The sequence below is a fragment of the Misgurnus anguillicaudatus genome, chromosome 16 (genome assembly GCF_027580225.2).
Source record: "Misgurnus anguillicaudatus chromosome 16, ASM2758022v2, whole genome shotgun sequence".
In the NCBI taxonomy this organism is placed as follows: domain Eukaryota; kingdom Metazoa; phylum Chordata; class Actinopteri; order Cypriniformes; family Cobitidae; genus Misgurnus; species Misgurnus anguillicaudatus.
In genome coordinates this window covers 6,780,493-6,802,395 of record NC_073352.2, presented here as the reverse complement: position 1 = coordinate 6,802,395, position 21,903 = coordinate 6,780,493, and the positions used below count along the sequence as shown (strand labels likewise).

The 21,903-nt window shown below is 38.6% G+C and overlaps 1 protein-coding gene across 7 annotated transcripts in view; it reads right to left on the bottom strand.

Moving 5' to 3' along the window:
• Window positions 1-21,903, bottom strand: part of gria3b (glutamate receptor, ionotropic, AMPA 3b) — a 141,137-nt gene that overhangs the window by 21,152 nt on the left and 98,082 nt on the right. For all 7 annotated transcript variants that reach the window (XR_012357891.1, XM_073854073.1, XM_073854074.1 and 4 more), the window contains 3 exons: window positions 18,879-19,085; window positions 13,595-13,968; window positions 6,940-7,138 (listed from right to left, as the gene is read on the bottom strand). Coding sequence is in view for 6 of the 7 variants with exons in the window: in XM_073854073.1 (XP_073710174.1) it covers window positions 6,940-7,138; window positions 13,595-13,968; window positions 18,879-19,085 (780 nt within the window). In the remaining variant the exon portion in view is untranslated. The remainder of the gene's footprint in view (window positions 1-6,939; window positions 7,139-13,594; window positions 13,969-18,878; window positions 19,086-21,903) is intronic.

Sequence of the window (21,903 nt, the reverse complement as noted above, 5' to 3'; positions counted from 1 at the left end):
TGTTAAACTATGTGGGTGGCGCGACAGGGATTTGGATAGCAGCGTCCAGTGTTGTTTTGATGACGCATGCAGCCTGGTGGCAGTGTTTCCAGATTGGGTGTTTTTTCCGCTACACATTAAGGCCTGTTTACAGTGTGTTTTAGACGGGTTTTCGCTTGGAAGACTCTATAGAAATCTGGCACCCTATTGAATGACGTTAAAGTGAGAGAGCGTGTCGTTCAAAAGCCCCAGAATGAACGAGTTCACCTTGCGTTCATCAGGCAGTAATACAGTACGTTCAGTTCACATCCGCCCAAAATATGAACTAGTTCATGAACTTTCGTTCAATGAACTCGTTCAGGCACAACACTGCCACTAGTCAACTAAATGAATATAACATGGCAACCATGAATGCACATTTATATATTGATTCAATAAATTTATAGCATTTAAAAAAACTTGTCTTGGATTTATTGCATTTTGAAGAAAAAATAATCAGTTTTTATAATAAATCTTTGAAAAAAAATTATGGCTTTGAATTTTTTATGTTATTATACAGTAACCTAAAGATGCTATGTGAAAGTTTGTAATAGAAAATAGTGGTTTTAACTTTTTATTTGGTATAGAAAACACATTTTTACCCAAATTAGTCAAAATGGATTTATTGCATTTTGGAACCAAACTCTTCAAATGAATGAATGTCTTATTACTATTATTTCAAAAATGAATTCATTTAAATGCTCTTCTATATGTTTACCTGACCAGCTGACTGTGATACTCAGGGTTTATATATATATATATATATATATATATATATATATATATATATATATATATATATATATATATATATATATATATATATATATATATATATATATATATATATCTGGGTTATTTTTGACCCATAATGGGTAAATATTGGACAGAACACATGCTGGGTCAAAAATGAACTCATGCTGTGTTAAAAATGAACCAATGTTGGGTTAATGTTATGCAACCATGGGGTATAACAACCCAGCATTGGGTCAAATTTAACCCAACAGTGTGTTATGTCCAATATTTCCATTATGGGTCAAAAAATAACCCAGACATTTTTAGATTATGGCAATACTTTGTTTTGCAGTCGAACATGTCCAAGCTGGTTTGCTAGTACACTTTCAAAGCACAACATTACTCCAGAGTCTCTTATTGATAATACACTACAGGAATACATGACTAATATCACGCTCCGCAAATTTTTATGTTGACTTTGGGGTTCGCGGACATCCTGGAGCATTTTAATGGAGCGAACCGCAGGCGTCTCGCGAGTCTCTGTGAGAAGCAGATGCGAACATCTTGAGAAGATATTGAGCAAAGATTATTATGTGTTTGCACTGCCTGAGGTCTTCCAATAGATCTGTTGTCATATGTTTGTGTCTTGGAGGCAAATAAGTACACAGTGAAAGCAAATTATAGCGAAACAAAATCTATTAAAAGTTAAACGAATGTAGAAACGCAATATTTTACAATTTAACATATTCTCCTTACATAACATTTTGATAGCATCCCTCAGTGCAGGTCTTTCTCTCGCAATCATTACAGATATCTGAGGGCCAAAGGCAGAGCAATGCCTTTAAATATTTAAATTCATGCACCAGATCTTCTTAATAATACATTTAAATACATTTCATCTCTAAAGAGGGACTGCTCTCAGTTAAATGTGACTTTATTCTTTGTGCACTGTATATAACATCTGCCATAATCATTGATCTTAGAAAATGTTATTTATTTATTTGAATGTATCCAAGTGAAAAGTGTTAGTACGGACATAAATCTTTGCTAAAGTAACACATTTATTTTTCCTTATGATTCTGCATTAAACTATGTGATGTATCAAGGTTAAGTGGTGTCGAAAGTATTAAAGAAATTCTAGGGGTCTGGGGTTACGTAAATACCATATAAGTTTCAAAACAGTCATTTGATTTTTCACAAACCGTTATGACCATAGATATGTATAATAAAGGCTAGATGTCTCTCCCGCGCTGCTGGCCAATTGAGTGAAACGTCCGCATTTGGCGGCCATCTTTACCACAGGGCGCTCGCTCACTCGTAGCATTGAGTTTTAATGGTGCAGATTCATTTAAATGACCATAACTTGCTTAATTTTTACTGATTTTTAAATGGTTTGGTTTGTTATAAACATCAAAGATGTACCTATGACACTGCATACTTATACTAAAAAAAAAAATGAAACATGTTAAAGGATCCAGAATTATAGCCAGGTTAATAATGTTTGTAAAAAACAACCCATTTGGTAGAACATGGTAGAAAATTGAGCAAGTTATGGTCATTTAAAAGTACCTGCAACATTAAACACAATGCTACGAGGGAGCGAGCTGTCTGAGGTAAGATGGCCGCCAGGTCATACGTTAGAGACTCCGCCGTAAGACTTCTAGCCTTTATACATAATTTATAAAACGGTTAGTTCCAATCCTTGATTCTGATTGGTCAATAGGTGTGCTTTATTCACGATAAAACACTGCTATGACCGCTTCACCCAACAGTTCTATTTAATATCACTGCGCCCTTAGCAACACCCTTAGCAACACATAAACATATAATGAGACAAAGTTTGAGAACAGTTTGTTGTTTTTATTTGAGCTTTCATGTGATTGTTCGCAGTCAGGGACTATTTTTTCTAGCGGAAGGAATGCTTTTATTGATTTAACTTCATGAAAGTTGCACTAATATTTTTTTTTACTTTAATATTGTGTAGTAACCGTTTTATAAAAGCAATAAGGTACTCGAGGCAAGCGCTGCATCGTGAATAAGCAACGGCCGAAGGGGTTGCAGGCACTCCGCTTCGCGTCGTGCCTAACAACGCCCTTCAGCCGTTACTTATTCACGATACAGCACAGCCTCTCGTACCTTATTGCTTACATGTATAACATAATATGATATTATCTATGGTTATGACCACCCCAGCACTGTCATGGTCTACCATTCCAACCACTGATCTATATAAATGACTGGATTGCGCATAGTACGCTTAACGTAACAGCGTATCAGTCACACAAGATTCATTTTTAGGATATTTGTACGTAAATTAATTGTTATTTCTGATGATATTTGCAATGTTTATGTTTTAATCAGGCAGGATAAGGAATTTATAGAAAACGTTAAGGTGAGTGTGTCTGCTGCATACTGTTAATGACACAGGTGTAAATAAAGTTTTATGACATTAAAAGCTACACGGTCAGTGTTATTTCTTTGAATAAGTTGTAAAGTAAAGAAAACCTTTAGTTTATGGCTTTTTATAAGCATTTTATAAACATGGGTGTTGTTATTTATATTGCTGAATCAAATGTTAGTTTAATCATGGTTAAAAACGTTATCTTAACTGTTTCAAAATACATCATTAAAGGGATAGTTCAGCCAAAAATGATATTAAACCCATGATTTACTCACCCCGAATACGTCCAAGATGCATATGTCCATCGTTTTTCAGACAAACACATTTTCAATTATTTTAGAAAATGTCTTATATCTTTCAGCTGCTAAACAGTAAAGTTATGGGGTCCACATCCTTCAAGTCCAAAAATGTGCATCCATCCTTCACAAAAAAAATCCAAACGGCTCCAGGATGATAAATAAAGGTCTTCTGAGGGTAATCCGCGCTGTGTTGTTGTAGAAATTTTCATATTTAAAACTTTATAAACCAAAATAACTACCTTCCGGTAATGCCGCCATCTTAGACTCCTCTGTATTCAGGAGAGAGTATTAGCGTAGTGTACGCACTTTTGACAAATTCGAACAGCAGAGAAACCTCCGTTACCTGCGTAAGCTCTCATCTTGAATGCGGACGCGACTAAGATGGCGGCATTACCGGATGCAAGTTATTTACATTTATAAAGTTTTAAATGTGGATATTTCTGCAACAAAACTGCACGGATTACCCTCAGAAGGACTTTGTTTATCATCGTGGAGCCGTTTGGATTTCTTTTGTGAAGGATTTTTGGACTTGAAGGACATAGACCCCATAACTTCACATTTGATTAACTGAAAGTTCTAAAACATTTTCTAAAATAACTGAAAAGGTGTTCGTCTGAAAAATGATGGACATATGCATCTCGAACGGCTTCGGGGTGAGTAAATCATGTCACAATGTCATTTTTGGCCGAACTATCCCTTAATGTACGTACAAGAACAATGCTGTTTAACCAGCAAATTGTTGCATGCACATACGGTAGTATGATTATTTATTTAGATTTCAAAATGAGCAGGTTTGTCATTAATAATAAATATGCTGCGTTCTGTCCGGTCATCTGATACTGTAATGAAGACGAATGTATTTTATTACTGTATGTAATTGTATTACTGTATGTAATGTACTGTTTAAAAAGTTAAATTAATATACTTTCAATAAATAACTACAGTATGTACATGCTTATGATGTTTACGTTGTAATAATGTACAGGGAGACTTCTGATATAAAAACTGAGACTGGTAAAGTAGTGTTTTATCATTGAAATTTGATAACGTCCTATTAATTTAATAGAATTTTTGGCCATAACAATATGGCGGCGCCGTGGCTTCACAATTGTGACGTCATGCACAATCCAGTCATTTATATACTGTAGATCAATTCAATTCATTTATATAAATCATGGTTTTAACTCTTTTTACCAAACAAACCCCCAAACATAAGCACACCAGGTCAAGAAAGCACTGTTCAATCGCTGGATGTCAGGAAACTAAATCATTGCTTCTGAAAAACATTAATATATACGAGGCCAATGGTTAAAGTTCATTTATTCGAAAATTCACAACAATTAGTTCGACCTTAGCCGTCTGTTCTAAACATCTCACAAGTGACTGCTTCATCAATTTGGCACAGTCCAATGCCGGTTTCTCCAAGAATCTACTCTTCAAGGATGTTGCAGTCTCTACTTACAACTCCTATGTAAACTTTTCTCACAATTTAAGTTACATTATGGAGCCAGAAAAAAATGAAATTATATATTGTAAATGGCTATGCAATGCTAACGTGTTGCTAACTGGATGCTTATGTGTTGTTTTGGAGGGGCAACCTTCTGATCTCCCTGATGAAGCCAATAAGGAAGTGATTTAAACTGCAATTCATCGACTGGCTGCTTGAGGCTCCAAAAGGAAGTCAATTCCCATAGACCTCCATGTTAAAATGGCCAACTTTAAAGCAGAAAATATTATGTTTACAGCCTGGTACAAAACATGTATGGCATTTACCTACTTTAAGCCTGAAAAACGATCGTCAGAAACCTATGGGTGATGTCACGGACACTACGTCCATCTTTTTTTTACAGTCTATGGTTGTTTTGTAACGTTACAGTCTTTGGTTGCCCGCAAGCTTTGATAGAATAAAAAACAGACGTTGTTTGTTTTCCTAAGTTACAGACACCGGCCCTGTTTTTATTGAGTTCAACATGGTGAGGTTAAAGTGTTTTGGTGTGTCTTTAGTGTACTTCCATGGGTAACATTATTTCAACTGTGTATTTTACTCATAAAGCAAGAGCCCTATCAGACAAGAGGTTCATGAATATGACAAGAGCTCCTGAAAACAGCAAATATATATTATTAAGGACCCTAAAAAGCTTTGAAATATGGGACCTTTAAGTGAAAGTACAGATACCGAGGGAAAATTTGACCCAATTTAAACGCAAAGTACCTGGCCATCATCTAATTCAGTACGTACTGTCACAGTATGCGGTTTCGGACGCAGAGAGAGTATTATTTGTCAAGGTGCTGCATGCTGAGGTAAGTAATGAGACTTGACATTAATTGTACGTCTGCAATGCACAGATGGAGTTATCCATAAAAATGTCATTCTAGTCGAACAACTTTGTAATGCACGATTGGAAATACTGAGTAAAGAAACAAACCAATTAAATGGATACAAGCAACTAAATAAACTTTGGGCTTGTGTCAAAGATGATGACATATGTCTTGCTCCAAATGTTGTGGTTGATCTGAAGCATCCAGCTGTTTTTGGCCATATGGCTTTAATTAAACCTGAAAACAGATCTAAAATCGCGCTTGAACCTCCATTAATCAGACTCTTTTCCTTGTCAAGCCTCTGTGGTTTTAATTAAAAGTGCCCCGAAAAACCACATCACACATGTCATTTCATATCTGAAGATGCACTGTGTAACTAGGACACTCATTATATAGAATATCATCAGAGAGATCCCCAAAGCCCTCAGATGTTGACATGCAAACCTTTAATGACATCAAACAGCTGACATGCAGATCTGCAAGTAAACACGCTTCATAATGGATGCTGGTGTAAAGCGAGCGCTTTATAAATAAAATCCAGCAGATCGTTCGTTTTCCATTCGCAATCACAAAGTCTTAATGTGCCCGTGGATGTATTTCTTGCTTTATTCTGGGTGTTTTTGAAGCGCACTATTCGACCCTCTGGGCCTATTTTCATTAGGCACAAATTGCAGGCCCAGGTAAAGCGACTAATTATATTTTGTGTGCTGACCTCTTTGGGCGATACGTGGGATTTGATTAGGCTTGAGAGACGCCCGCTCGCCATTACCTTCTTCACACTGACAGCTCAAACTAACTCAAGGTTATACAAGAGCGCCTACAGCCATCGTCTGCATCGCTTTAATGACTGCTTCATCAAAAAGAGCTGAGTTACACTCAACTAACAGACTCAGATAAGCAACATTTCCCTTCATAACACACACAGAGGTTTACTATATGTTGGTCATCAGGATGAGCTGTTGAAATGGCTCATGTAAATAAGCATTCAATACAGTTGCTCCAAAATTGTTTGGATTTTCAACTCACAAATATGATTTTATGAATGCCACTGCATGTACTGTAAATACTGTGTGGCATCTGTATTGTTATTCACCGGATGATCTATCCAAACCTTTATCACAGCATGCAGGTAAAGACATGAGGAAAGTGTCGTGACAGGAGACTCACCCTGAAGAACTCTTTGGTTGATCCTGAGTCCAGGGTGCCATATGCGATCTCTGTTTGTTTGGCGAGATCTTCAGCGCTCTCTATGGGAGAGACCATCCTCTCTACTGTCAGGAAAGCAGCCAGGTTAGCCGTGTAGGACGAGATTATGATGAGGGTGAAGAACCACCAGACGCCTCCTACTATTCTGCCCGATAAGGACCTGACGGACACACGTTCAAATGCTTTAAATAGGCGCATCAAAAATGAAGTTTTGTATTAATAGTGCAATTTAAGCGTTAATGCTGAGAAAAAAAAAAATGAGATGGACAACAGTAACCTGAATGATGTGAACTGTTAAACGGCATGCATTTGATAATGCATTAAAGTGCACCTATTTCATTGCTAAAAACAATGTTATTTTGTGTAGTTGGTATAATACAATGTGTTTGCGAGGTTTATGGTTAAAAACACATTATTATACCATTCATTTTTGTAGCTCGAGATATCGCTGCCTTCCTCAAACTCATCGATTTGAAAAGCTTTGTCCCTGATTGGCCAGCTAATCTGTACATTGTGATTGGCCTGAATATCTCTGACGTCAGCCAGAAATGTGATGCTCCCTTTGTTTGAAAGATTCGCTCACAAGCGGGAGGAATTATGATAATGTCGGTCTTGTCTACATCATCAATCCCAGGAAGTAAACTGTTGCCTACAATCTGTGTGTTTGTTTTAGTCCAAGAAAAGAGATTTATGTTGGAGACGATAACTCGCGTCATCGTTTACTTTGGAATTTGTACCTTTTGCATATCGTTAACATGTACTAATACACACCAAAGGAAATAAAAAACATAAATGGGACAATAGTTGCTCTTTAAATGCTTATTACCAATGTACAATTGTTCTCAATTGAGTATTTCTATATGGTTTATATCTATGAATCATATTCTCAGATGGTTTCAGGTTTCATTCATATGTGGAAATGAATCGGATACGCATTCGCGTCCACAATGTAAGCGGACAGATCAGATATCCCACGTGTCGTGCGTCATTTAAAATGCGACACTGGCAAATGACGTCAACTTAGGTGGACACGACCCACGATCACATGACTCTTCTTAGCACCATAATGGAGGACAAAGGCTTCACTTAGTGGAGTAATGTTGAATTTTTATGTCTTGTTACAGAAATAAACCTCTATAATCTTGTATAATCAATTTGTCTGTGTCAATTACATATCGCGACGTTTTACTTCCTCTGGGGTTTAAGCTGCTCCGGGTCAGTATGTCTACCTTTTTTTGCCAAGCGTGTAGTGTAAATTGTGATATCGGATACAAGTTGCTTTTAAAAGATCGTCAAGAAAAAAATCTGATACATTAATATTTGCACTGTAAATCTAAATGCCAACAAATTGCCACATTTTTATTCTGGTTAAAGGCGGAGTGCGCAATTTCTGAAAAACACTTTGGAAAAGTAGCCAATCAGCAGAAAGAGGCGTGTCTACTAACCACCATCATAGAGACAGAGCCCAACGCGTGATAACCTGAAAACCACACCCAACGGGGGGAAAACAATCCATTCATCTCCATTGACTTTGTATTGCGAGAGGCTGCCTCCTTGTCATTTCGGGCTTATAACAAAAAGCAGAATAATGCCTAAAAGCTGCTGTGTGACAGGATGTACAGCTAACAAGCCGAAAAAACCAGAAATAAGTTTCCATAAGCTGTCCAACCCAAAAAAACAAGCGTTTAAAGACACAAAAGCGGAAAACAGGCAACTTTTCATAGTACTACTATTAGAAGAACTGCGCCCACTAGGGGGAAACGTAGTCGGCAATCCACTTTTTTCTCCTTAAAGGCTGGGTTTTACAGCTTGACAGCTTATCATTTTTCGGGGGGGGGGGGGGGTGTTATGCTTGTTAGCTGTATACATTGCCACACAGCAGCTTTTAGGCATTATTCTGTTTTTAGTTATAAGCCAGAAATGACAAGGAGGCGGCCTCTCGCAATATAAAGTCAATGGAGACAGTTGGATTGTTTTCCCCCCCGGTAGGCGTGGTTTTCAAATTACCATAACTGCGTCTCTATTGCCTGGGTTGCGTATGTGTGGGGTGGGCTTATCAAAAGAAGGTCCGTATTCTATTGGGGTAGGGGCGTGTTTGTTTAGGTGATTTCAAATGTCAACATTGGCTTTCAGAGATCATGCACCCCTTCAAAAAAGATAATAGATTACGAAAACAACTGACCTTTTTGGATCAGATTGTCATAGATGAAGCAACAAAGAGGGAATCTGTTGTACACAAACTATTTCCAATCCCGATTCATATTAGTCCATCATGTATAAAATCATTTTAGTTTCATTTTACTGTTATCTGCTTTGTATTCTTATTGGCATTACATTGTAATTCTGGACTTGCTTTGTATTATAGCTGCCTGGAGAATCAAACGTTGCAGGCACTTTTCATTGCTTTGTGAAGTGTCTCAATTCTGGTCTTGTGAAGGTTTGATGGCTCATATTAAATGCACCAGCACCTATTGATTAAAAGCTCACATCAACTTACGTACCGTATGTATTGCTTGTTGCCGAGGCAGTAAATATTAGCATAATAATCAAATAGCGTATGGAACCAGTGATGGTGTTATTTTCCCTGAAGGGTTCTCGCCGCTGGGAAAAACGTAGGAGAATCGGCTCCCGCGTGAACGTGTTCACTGTCAACCGTGTGGGCTTATGAAATATTCATACAGCAAGCAGAAACTCTTATGGACTTATGTAATATAATTATTGAATTTTCGATTAAAACGCTAACACGCTTTTTAACAACACAAGGGCTGTTTGAAAAACTGGCCTGCAGCAATACAATTATGTGAGATGTAGAAACCAATCAATGCTGTACTATAAACAAAAGTGCTTCACTTTACTACACCGTGGAACAGAAATCCTAGTACTGCTTGATCGATTGATCGACTGAGAGACAGACAGATATGGCTTTCATGTTGCAGAAGTCATTTGTGAAGTCATCTCTTTGTTATTTATTCAGATATGATAAATTGATTTCGTTAATGTGCAGAGTTTTTTTAATAGATTTCACAATTGACAGCCAGCAGTGAGGAATCTAAGCGACTCGGCTGATCTACGACACAATGGAGTCATTATTAATCAACTTCCCGCTGTTAAATGAAGGAAGAATGTGAATAATCATCCATCTCTCACAGATGCTGCAGTAGGACTTCTCAAACAATAAATGAATCAGGTAAATGAGAAATTCATAACAGAGACAAAAGAGAAGATGTTGCTCAGCTAATCCTTTACAAAAGAGCAAATTAAAACTATAGCTGCGTCGACACGTCTCTCAGATGTGAAATACTGAAATTAGGTCTGTTATATATTTCATGGGTTGTCAGTGATGTCCTTTACACAAAATGACTACCACATCCCCAATGGTAAAGTAATGATGGTGTCGGGTGCAGACTCCTCTTCACCAATCTTATTCATTTTTATGACTTGTGCAGCAGGAAGTGTTTTCTGTAGAATCCCTGATACTGCATGTTTCCTATAAACATTGAAACCCTGGACACACTTTAGTAGTCCAAAATATTTCAGGAAATAATACGGTACTGTGCTCTATAACTGCTCATTAAAACACTTTATATCTGATGGGGTGGTAGAAAGAGAAATTTCAAATATGTCCTTTATCTATTTTTCAAAAAGTTTATCTTTAACTTTAAAATTTCACTTAAGGCTTAAATAATCAGCACAAAAATATGTGCATATGTCAGTGGTCTATATGGTAATGCGTTAAGCTGAATTAACTGAATTTTCTATTATACATCCGACCCAATTTGATGCACATTTTTGGCTGCTTTCAGCCTGACGCAGTTATCATTTTATGTCTAGCACCATATGTTGTTTAAAAAGCACGTAATATCTGATTCACAATTTTCTATTTCCTTTGGTGTGTAAGTGTGTATAAGTACATGGTAATGATATGCAAAAAGTACAAACCCCAAAGTAAACGAAGACGCAAGTTATCGTCTTCAATGTAAAACTCTTTTCTTGGACGACAACAAACACACAGATTGTAGGCAACAGTTTACAATACAAGTCGGCTCGTATTGATAAGATAGTAAAGGCGATGGTAGCTTCTGTCAATATTGCATTGTGAGCTAATCTTTAAAACATGGTAAGAGGCGTCACATTTCCAGCTGATGTCAAAGGTAGAGGTCTTCTCGGGTCCAAAGAAATGTACCTGACCAGAAATGACCCAAATCACTTTATACCCGACGTGCATAATAAAAAAAAAAGAAAGATCCGACCCGAGACAAACCCGAGAAAATTAGACCCGAGTCCGACCCGAACTAGTGGCATTTTTTTTAACCTGACTGGACCTGAAAGTAAACGACACTGACGTGTGTGCATTATCCAGACCTACACGCAGCAGTCAAACAGAAAGAAACTCCGGTGGCTTCGCAACCAATTTGGCTGTTCCATTCATTTTACTTTGTTATTTGACGACGACACCAAGGTAACCGCTAGTAAAATGTACATTTAAAATTGACTGACATGTCTGTCTCAACGAAAATTAACCTACCGCCAGTCACACAATGTTGCAAGCGCTCTTGGCAAACAGATGAGAGGTTTGAAAAGGACATTGACGCACACAAGCGAGAGAGTTCGGGTATTTCCGGGCCCGTTCTGCAAAAACACATTTTAAATTACCTGAGACCCAATGCCGCTATTATTGTCCCCGACCCATGTCCAAGGTACATGTGAAACTTTTAGACCCGAACCCGATCGCATCTCGGGTCGGACCTCTTGTTTACGGATCTAAGTGGACCCGTGAAGACCTCTAATCAGAGGTATTCAGGACAATCACAACGTTCTGGTAAGCTGCCCAATTGGAGGACACAGCACTTTTCAGATCGATGAGCTATGCACTGTACAAAATTAACACGTTTCAGGGAAGCAGGGCACAGAAGAGCAACAATAATGTTTGGTATGTGGAAAATAATGTTTTTTTTAACCATGAACCATGTGAACACATTTTATTTCACCAAATACACAAATAACGTTGTTTTAAGCAATTTAATTGGGGTTCTTTAAATAGCAAATGCACTGGCACCCATCTGTTTGCCTATGGATGTGCACGTCTCAAAATGAGGTGTGTTCCGCCGCATTGTTGGCATGTTGCTATTTTGAGCCAACTGCAACGATTGCGCCATTAACAAACTAAGACCTGGTCTAAAGTCAATGGCGCAGTATTTTTTATTTATTTAAAGAATGCATTAGTAAAAGGCGCCTATAGGCTGGTGCATAACATGCCTATAACTCACAAAGGGATGAGCAGCAGCACACAAACATGCCAAATATTAAAAAAGATTATACTACGGGTCCGTTGAATGCTTGAATCTGATTGGCTGATGAGCGTTCTGAGATGTGCAATTATTTTCTGGGAAACGCACGGCGAACGTAGTTCCAGGCAGCTCTATTGACCGCATTACAGTTCCATATCACTTCACATAATTAACTGTAATAATGGACTAACAAAAACAACATGACAGCCGATTTTCTGAGGCAATAACAGCGCTGTTTAGAGACGCACAGAGGTAGCCTCATTCACACAATCTCTCTCTCACTCGCCCTCTCTCTCTTGCTCGCCATCTCTCTCTCTTTCTTTCTCTCTTTCTCTCTGTCGCTCTCTTTCTCATAACTTCATTAATAACTGCATTAGAAATCTATCAATGGCTCAAGCTTCCATTGCCAGCTTTAAAATGACGTTTTGGAAGAAGCAAATGAGCCGTTGGATGAGACGCGGAAGAAATAGTCATACTCACAATAGCGATTTAAATACAAAAACCGGATGAATCCCTTTAAATATATCATGTGATCGATGTCTTGAGGTGTGGTAACCATAGTATAAGCAGAATAATTGACTCCGTAGAATTATTGAAAAATAATCCGCCTCGCATCGTGGCTGCATCACCACCTCGGGTGTGCATAATTTTTCTAATAATTGAATGCCCGTCGTCAATTATTCCTTACTTAATACGATTATTATCATGTACATCAGTGTTTCTCAACCCTGGTCCTCAAGGACCCCCTTCCAGAATGTTTTAAATGTCTCCTTAATTAACACACCTGATTTAAATTTGTAGCTTGATAGGGAAAAATTCTGGAAGGAGGTTGATGAGTTGGTTCAGGTGTTTTAAATAAAGAGACATCTAAAACTTTCTGGAAGGGGGTCCTTGAGGACCAGGGTTGAGAAACAATGATGTACATAAAGATAAAAATGCCTACATGTCCAAATGGACCTTCATTGCATGTATCAGAGTGACCTATTTGAAGTTTCCTCTGTTGCAAATTCCACCATGTAAATAACGAATCTGCCTAGGTGCAAGCGCAACTGGCTTTTAAAGGAATTGGGAAATGAGACTCGGATTGGTTTATTGCACATGACGCACAAAACACATCCATTACGCATTAAGAAAACCGTTAAAATAGCAAAAGTAGATTCGGACACCCTAAGTGCACCTGCGCTTCTGACCATGCATTTAGATCGTTCAAATATGACCCTTAATGTCAGAGATTAAAAATGAATCGAATGAATGGTTTGCTGGCAGTGTAATGAAGCCTTAAAATAAAGAAATGATCTAAAGCACACACAAACTGACAGTCCACTAACCTTGGTGAGATGTCACAGCCCTGCTGCATGAAGGCCCCCAGTGAGAACCACAGGCTGTTAAAAATCCCAAAGTCATTAGGCGGGTCCGGAGGAGTCTGGGGGTCTTTGGCTTCATCACTCTCATCCAAATGCCATTCATAGGGGCTAAAGCGGCTCACGAGGAAGAGGACCACGCTGACGCCGATGTAGGCGAACACGATACACATCCAGATCTCATAAGCTAGCGGATCCAGGAAGGAGAAGACGCCAGGCTTCGATTTCTGAGGTTTCTTGATCATAATGGAGATGCCCAGACTCATGAAGGGCTTGGAAAAGTCAATGACCTCCTCTCGCACAAGTGTGATGGTCAAAGGTGCGACAGCTATATCGGCTCTCTGGAACCAGGGACATGAATGAAACGTGTTAGTGCAAGAAAAAACTGCGTTTTGGGCCTTACAATGGAAGTCTATGGGGCAAGACTATTAATGTTCAGCTCAAGTTATAGTACAAATATTCCAAAACTTATTTGGGTTGTAAATTTAAGCCATAAATTATTTGGATGGTCATGTGGTCATGACACGAGTCAATATACAGTCTTAAAACATTAGTCTTATATCTATTTGTACATTTTTTCCAATGTAATGTTCTCATAGACCTTAATTGTAAGCTCGATATTTGTTTATATTTACAAACACACCAGCACGTCACAGATGCTGTAGACGGAGCAGATCATTGAACCCAAAACATTTGTATAAGTTTGTCACAGTATACTGCTGTAGATCAAGAGCTATAGAGCTATAGTTTGGTGTATTACAGGGCGATGAGATTCACAGAGAGAGTTCTGCTCAGAACAGAAAATGTTTTCGACTGCGCAGTACAGCGCAGACAGCTGACCTGACTGGATAGATCAATCAGGTTATGTATAAGGTAAGAGAAATCGCAACAAGCGGGAGATTTCACTGGAAAATGGGAGATACGAGGAGCGACCGCTTCCCATAATCCTCAGAGGCACTCTAGCACGAGCACATGACGAAACAGAAATCTAAAGATCTCACGTGTGTCCTCAGCAAGGAGGACATTAGCTATGCCATCAGGTAGTTTAAGGTCAAGGAAACTCTGCAGGTCTACGCTGGTTATAAAAGCCCCTACAAATATTAATATCCTTTTATCTTGTGGTCGTAGTGAATGAAACACCGGTGTACTGTCTCAATAAATCATATAATCATTTGCATATAAATAGCTAATTAAGAGTCGAGCAGACGTGATTTATCGGCGAGGCAGAAATATGCCGCTGAACTTCCACTACTGAACCCTAGATAAATAATGTCATGTGATCCCCTTTATAATTCTAGGGTGAATTTATTTATTGCGCAGATATGCACAGGTAAAAAACCCATTGACACAAAAGGTGGACTTGTTGATATAATAATGCCAATGAAAAGTTGAAATGAAATAACGATTGCATGTCATTTAAAAAAAAGTCCCAGAGGAGTTTAAATCACTTTGGATTTTATCTACTGGTGGCATGTAACAGAAACCAATCTGTGTAAGTGAAGAGAGGATTTAATTTGGTTTATTAGTGTAGAGTCATTTACTGTCAATCTTTAGACAAAGCCGTTGGTACTGTCAGAAAAGTTTCAGTCAACAAGTGATGTGAGAAGATGATTATGGTATTACTATCTATGATTAGATCATTAGTAGCAGCTAGACTTTGTGTGTGCAAACTCACTGACACAATGCAATCGCCAAGTCTGTGGTGATTACTTTAAATCTGATGACGGGGATGGTTTTTATTTATGAAAATAAAGTGTTGGTATTTGAGCTATAGTCATTGGTCTAGATTTAATTGGACATTGGGTTGGTTTTTTCGCAAATCTGGCAACCCTGCCTCAACGGTCTGTAAACACTTGAGAGCAAGCAGACTGTGTGTCTGCAACTGTAGTTGTGATCAAATGTTAAAGGATCAAATTGTTAAACTAACATACTGTAATAAACCAAGACGAAAGTTTTAGTTAGTGTGTAATGCTGCTATAATAGCAGAAATCTGCAAAATGATAAAGCTCAAAGTTCACTGCAAGGCGATTTATTTTCTTTAACAGAATTCCCCTTTCAAAGCCTACAGCGAACGGCCGGTTTGGACTACAGCCCTCTACTTCCCGACTGAATGATGTTAATAAAAGTTTTTGACTAAACTCCGCCCACAGGAATACGTCAGTCGCCAGCTAAGCTGAAACGGCTCTGCTAAACTAAGCTGCTGTCGTATCACAACACACTAAACAAGACATCAGCCCGTTTTTAGTACAGTGAAAACAGCGCTATAGAGATAAGTAAATTGTGTCAAAAATAATGCGTTTTTTACACGTGAAACATGAACAGATGTTATATTACGCACCATAAACACAATCAAAGCTTCAAAAACACAGAACAAATGGGACCTTTAAGTTAACCAGGAATATAAATCTCTGCAGGGTTGCACAATGTTGTGGTATCCTAGAAAACTGTGACCGATTTCTGCAACTGGACCGTTCCAAAATGGCAGACGCATGTACATATGTGAAGCAGTCGATTGACGTATCTATAGACGGTTTCAGCAGTAACAACATAAACAAGCGGCTTTTGTGGTCAAAACGTAACTTCCGGTAAACCTAAAAAACTGAAACCGGAAGTAAAGTACGGACCAGACGCGTATCGCGTCACCGCACGTGCATCCGATGAAATTGTCTATATACATATCTATGGTTTCTAATAGGTCATGAAGATATATCAAAATACCTAAAAATATCGCAAATGTTTATACTGCAAATGCATATAGCAATGGTTTGCAGTATCTGAATGAACTTTAAAGGTTAAGTAAAGTTTTAGGTCGATAAGTGACTAGTGAGACAGATAGACTTATGTTTTCTTTTCTCAAAGAATGTGAAACATATATGTTGATTATATAATTTTCAGATTTTAATACATTTCAATTGAATTCACAAGCTACCCCCCATAATCCCATTGCGCATCGCATACCGCCATATTTAGCAAGTTATCGTGTATCACATTTGTCCCTTAATGTCCTTAGCTCCTAGGGAAGTGGTTCTCAAACTGGGGGCTGTGGCCTCAAAGTGGGGGCAGTTTAATGACATTTTATAAAATATATTAAAGGATTAGTCAATTTTCTTAAAAAAAAATCCAGATAATTTACTCACTGGCATGTCATCCAAAATGTTGATGTCTTTCTTTGTTCAGTCGAGAAGAAATTATGTTTTTTGACGAAACATTCCAGGATTTTTCTCATTTTAATGGACTTTAATGGAACCCAACACGTAACAGTTTTAATGCAGTATAAAATTGCAGTTTCAACTGAGTTTCAAAGGACTCTAAATGATCCCAAATGAGGCATAAGGGTCTTATCTAGCGAAATGATTGTCATTTTTGGCAAGACAAAAAAGGCACTTCTAAACCACAACTTCTTGTCTATCTCCGGTCCTGTGATGCGCCAGCGTGACCTCGCGTAATTGCGTAAAGGTCACGTGTTACATATATGAAACGCACATTTGTGGACCATTTTAAACAATAAACTGACACAAAGACATTAATTAGTATCATTCCACATACTACAGCGTCGGAACGATCCTCTTTCAACACACTTGTAAACACTGGGGCGTAGTTTCGCATACGTCTTCCATGACCTCTTGTCACGCTGGCCCATCACATAACCAGAGGTATACGAGAAGTTGTGGTTTAAAAGTGCATATTTTTATTGACAAAAATGACAATGGTTTTGCTAGATAAGACCCTTATGCCTCGTTTGAGATTGTTTAGAGTCCTTTGAAACTGCAATTTTAAACTGCATTAAAACTGTTACCAGTACGTGTTGTGGTCCATTAAAACAAGAAAAATCCTGGAATGTTTTCCTCAAAAAACATAATTTCTTCTTGACTAAACAAAGAAAGACATCAACATTTTGGATGACATGGCGGTGAGTAAATTATCTGGATTTTTTTTTAAGAAAATGGACTAATCTTTTAATTTTTTATAAATTCTGTTTATTTAAACCTCAGAAAAATAAGGCTACTAAGCAACAGCACTACATTGTATAATTTAATAGGTTTTGTTTAATTCTAAGTTTTGTAATGTTTTGTGTCATAAATTTTCTTTGGGGGGCATTGCTTTAGGTCAGTGGTTCTCAACTGCAGTCCTCGGGCCCCCTCTCTCCCAGAATGTTTTAGATGTCTCCTTATATTCCACTCATCAGGCTCCTTCCAGAATGTTTGAAACGTTTCCTTAATTTCCTTAATCTAAAATGTTCTGGGAGGGGGGAAGGGGGCGAGGACTGAAGTGGAGAACCACTGCTTTAGGTTATGATTTGTTAAAATAACGCAACGTATGATGCTTGTCATAGTAAACACTAGTAATTACTGTAGCAGATTCTCCTATTGTGCTTCATTGTGATAACAAATACAATGTGTTTATATATATTAAAGATAAGAACATTGTGGGTCAACTATAAGAACAACATATATTATACAAAGCAATTCTCTGGTCAAAATAAATTGTAATGCCTTCATGTTTAAAGATTTCATCTGGTTCTCAGGATAGATCACTCTATACTGAAAGTCAAAAAGGCCATTTTATGAGATAACCGTTAAATATGAAGCGAAATCAAATGAATATATATGGCAAAGGTGACACGCTGCTCTGAAACATTTGTCCTGACTGTCTGAACTTAAACACGGCCACCATTACGCTTGATGGTTAGTTGATGGCGATATTTTTTCTTTTTATCTCTGCGCGTCGAATTTTTCATTTTTTCATTTTGAGAATAATTCAAGTATAATTTCCAACGTTAGCACATCAAAAGCAGGCAATCTCTCTGGTTGATGATAAGGAAATTGAACAGATGAGGTAGCCTAACCCTCATGCATTTTATATATGGTCTTCCTTCTTGAATGTCGGCCCAGGGAATTGAAAGTGATTTCACTGGGTTTTCCTCCATTTATAGCAGGGGAGCGCTTTGACAAATGCAAAAATGGCGGGTTGCCTGAGCACACTGTGAAAAGTGCCTTTGAGATCCAACAGCATTGCGATGAATCAAAGCATTGCATGCTGGGAAGGAACATTTCTTAAACACAATCTCGCCACCAGCACCGTCTGGCTTTAGTTATACTTGAACAACGCTGAGACATTTCCAGTCAATCTCAACCCTAACGGAAAAGCACAAAGAAAATACGCCTTTTCCAACCAATTCGTTTCTAATCTTCGCTTTTGGGTGCACAAGAGATGGAATGAAAAGTTAGCGTTTAGATGATCCGGTACTCACCCCATAGACAAGTTCACCCACCATCCCGTTCCACGTCTTGGTTTCAGGATCGCGGGCACCATATTTTCCATCCATGACTATAGACAGTCTGTACTTAATCCCAACATGTTTGGCAATCTCAGAAGCTAAATCGACACAGTAGCCTTCATATTTGTCATTGCCTTCCAGATGCATGTGGTTTTTCTTGAACATCACGTACGGTGCTTCCTGTTAATCAGACACACGCTCATTTATTACCATCTTTGTTTATTGCATTCATTGTTTGGTGTCAAAGACGCCGGGGCCCACTGACAGCTTATCGGTCACAGACATGCAGGCATGCTGGGATATCGAGCATTCATACCCAACCATTCTTTCTCACACATAATCTAGCGAACTGGCAAGAGACTGGAGGATTGTAGGGAATGGATTCACATGTGATTGTAGTCAGAGCGCTTTGCTTGACCCCTTCGAGAGCCCAATTTCTCACTGGTTTTGGCATTTGTTTTGGGTGATCCATTCACAAGCGGTCAGCTAAGATAAACTATCATCTGCACCATAGCTTAAGTCCTGATCATAGGATTTTAGTTGTGAGACTTGTGGCTTTAGTTTCAATCTGTTGTCTCATGCTGCGTTTACACCAGCTGCGGTAGAGGCGTTTAGCGCGAGTGATTTCAATGTAAAGTCAATGTAAAGACACATTGATGCACAGCGCGAATTAGGCGTTTAGCGCGGCAGACGCAATTCCGCCTCGTTCATGCGAATGGCGCGAATTGAGCGTCTGATGTGGTACGCGCAAATGGTTCTTTTTGTGCATTTTGCATATGATGCAAATTTGCGGCTGAAGCCCGAATTGAAAAAGTTGATATTTGGCGGATATTAGCGCCGTGTTAACCAATCAGGAGCCTGCTTGCTGCTGTGGTGGCAGCCCCGCCCGAAGTCACTCATTCAACATTAAGGAATGCTTGACATTGTCCGTGAGCAGTCACCCGGAGCTATACGACGCAAGTTCTTATTTCTATAGAGACAGGAATAAAAAGGACCTCGCTTGGAAGAGTGTCAGTGAGGACAACTTGGTAATTTGTAAATACACATTTCACTTTTAAAGGTGCTCTTAGCGAATTCACGCGTTTTAGGCCATAATTTTTTTTTGTTACATACAGTAAACATCTCCTCACTATCTGCTTGCTACCTGACTGCTGATCAAACTGTAAAAAAACGCGATCTCTGTAGACAGCCCAGGCTCCACAAACGGCAATAACAACACAGTGGCCAAACCTACCAACACGAAACATAACAAAGTGTTCCAGCCAATAAACGACAAGAAGGATTTGGGGGTGGGGGTTGGGCGCGTTCATGAAAGCACGGAAGGGAGAGGGAGGGGGAGGAGTTAGCTACGCTCCGTTTGTTTGAAAACAGTTCAAACATCAACAAAAAGTGACGTCGCACAGATTCGCTTAGAGCGCCTTTAAATCACGTGACGTTCATAGACCCCGAGGCATACCCACCATTTTTTAAACTATTTTCCCCCTATAGTAAGGTGACCAAATACAAACCGGTAACTCTCTCGATAAATGTCCAATCAACATCAGTCATCTTGCACACAGACAACCGCATAGCACTTGCCCCTCCCACAAGAAGCAGATTTTGCCTCTGACGTCCATCAAATGCTTGCTTTTTCCGGGAATCGACTTCGCTCTAGACGATTGCGAATGCATTCAAACTGTTCAAGCGGCAAACTAGGCACGGTAGACGCAATTTTGACGCCTCAAACGCGACTGGAGTAAACGCAGCATTGGTCAAGACTATCATCATACTTGAGAACATCTTCAGAGACTCTTTTGATACATTTACTCGAGATGCAAAATCACAAAAAGTGTTCTTTTGATTTTTGCTATAAACAAGAGCAAATGTTGCCGATCATTAAGAATTGTTGAATGACCTCTTTATCACTTCATTCAGGTTTATTTTCCTTCTTTTAAGCATTAACTCACTTATTTTTTGTATATCATTTTGCTTCTCAAACAAAGATTTTGACTTTCTGGACTGTAAACTAAAAATACTAAGAAATCCATTTTCGAAGTGTGTTTAACCTGATTTTGGTGTTTACCTCTTGATCACTGGATCACCTGAGATAAATGATACCAAATATAAGATGAAGCTGCACTGGAGATGAATCAGACTACATTTGATTGAGTTTTTTCCTCTTTTACACATACATACACATGCAGTTGTGATAAGATGCATTGGCAGTGCTATAAGATGAAGGTATGAGATGTCGGGTGGGGCAAGAAAATGTGAAGTGAGACATTCGATTCATGAAGTAAATGGCAGCGACTGCATAAGGAATCGATTCTGTTCGGACATACGGTTGTTGAGCATGTTTCACCTATATGTGCCAGAAGCCTTTATCATTCCAACACAAAGAACATAAACCATCTGAAAAGACCAGCATGATGCACTTCTCCAGGCTGGTTTAAGCAGGTTAGATGCCGGTCAACCAGCATAGCTTTGCTTGTCAGCTGCAAAACGTAGCTGGCCAAGAATGTCTACCGGTCATTTACTGTAGATGATGCTAGATGACTTGCTGCTTAGGTATTTTTAGCAACTAAACTTAGATGAACCTTTTAAACACAAAATACAGTATGCTGGTCTTTTCAGGAGGAAGACTGAACCAAAGCCATCATCAGAAACTCACATTGACAGCATACTAAATTGAACAAAGACAATCAAGCAAATTTGGTTTTATTCTCTCTCTCTCTCTCTCTCAATTTTAAACATGTTTGCTTGCTTTTTTAAAAGCACATCATTATCACCAAACAATATGGCTTTTAGCGAGGCAAGGTATCCTATTAAAACGAGACACGATTAATGCAATGGTTTGTTTGTTCTGTGCTGAACGTATCCACACACCTCATCCATTGTGCCATTGTTTTCTTCCCGAATTAGCTGTTATATTTAGCGACGGAATAACCGGCAGCCGTTAGGTTTAATTGCTCACATTCAAGTGATTTGAAAGACTGACCTGAGCTTTTTGTAAGACAAA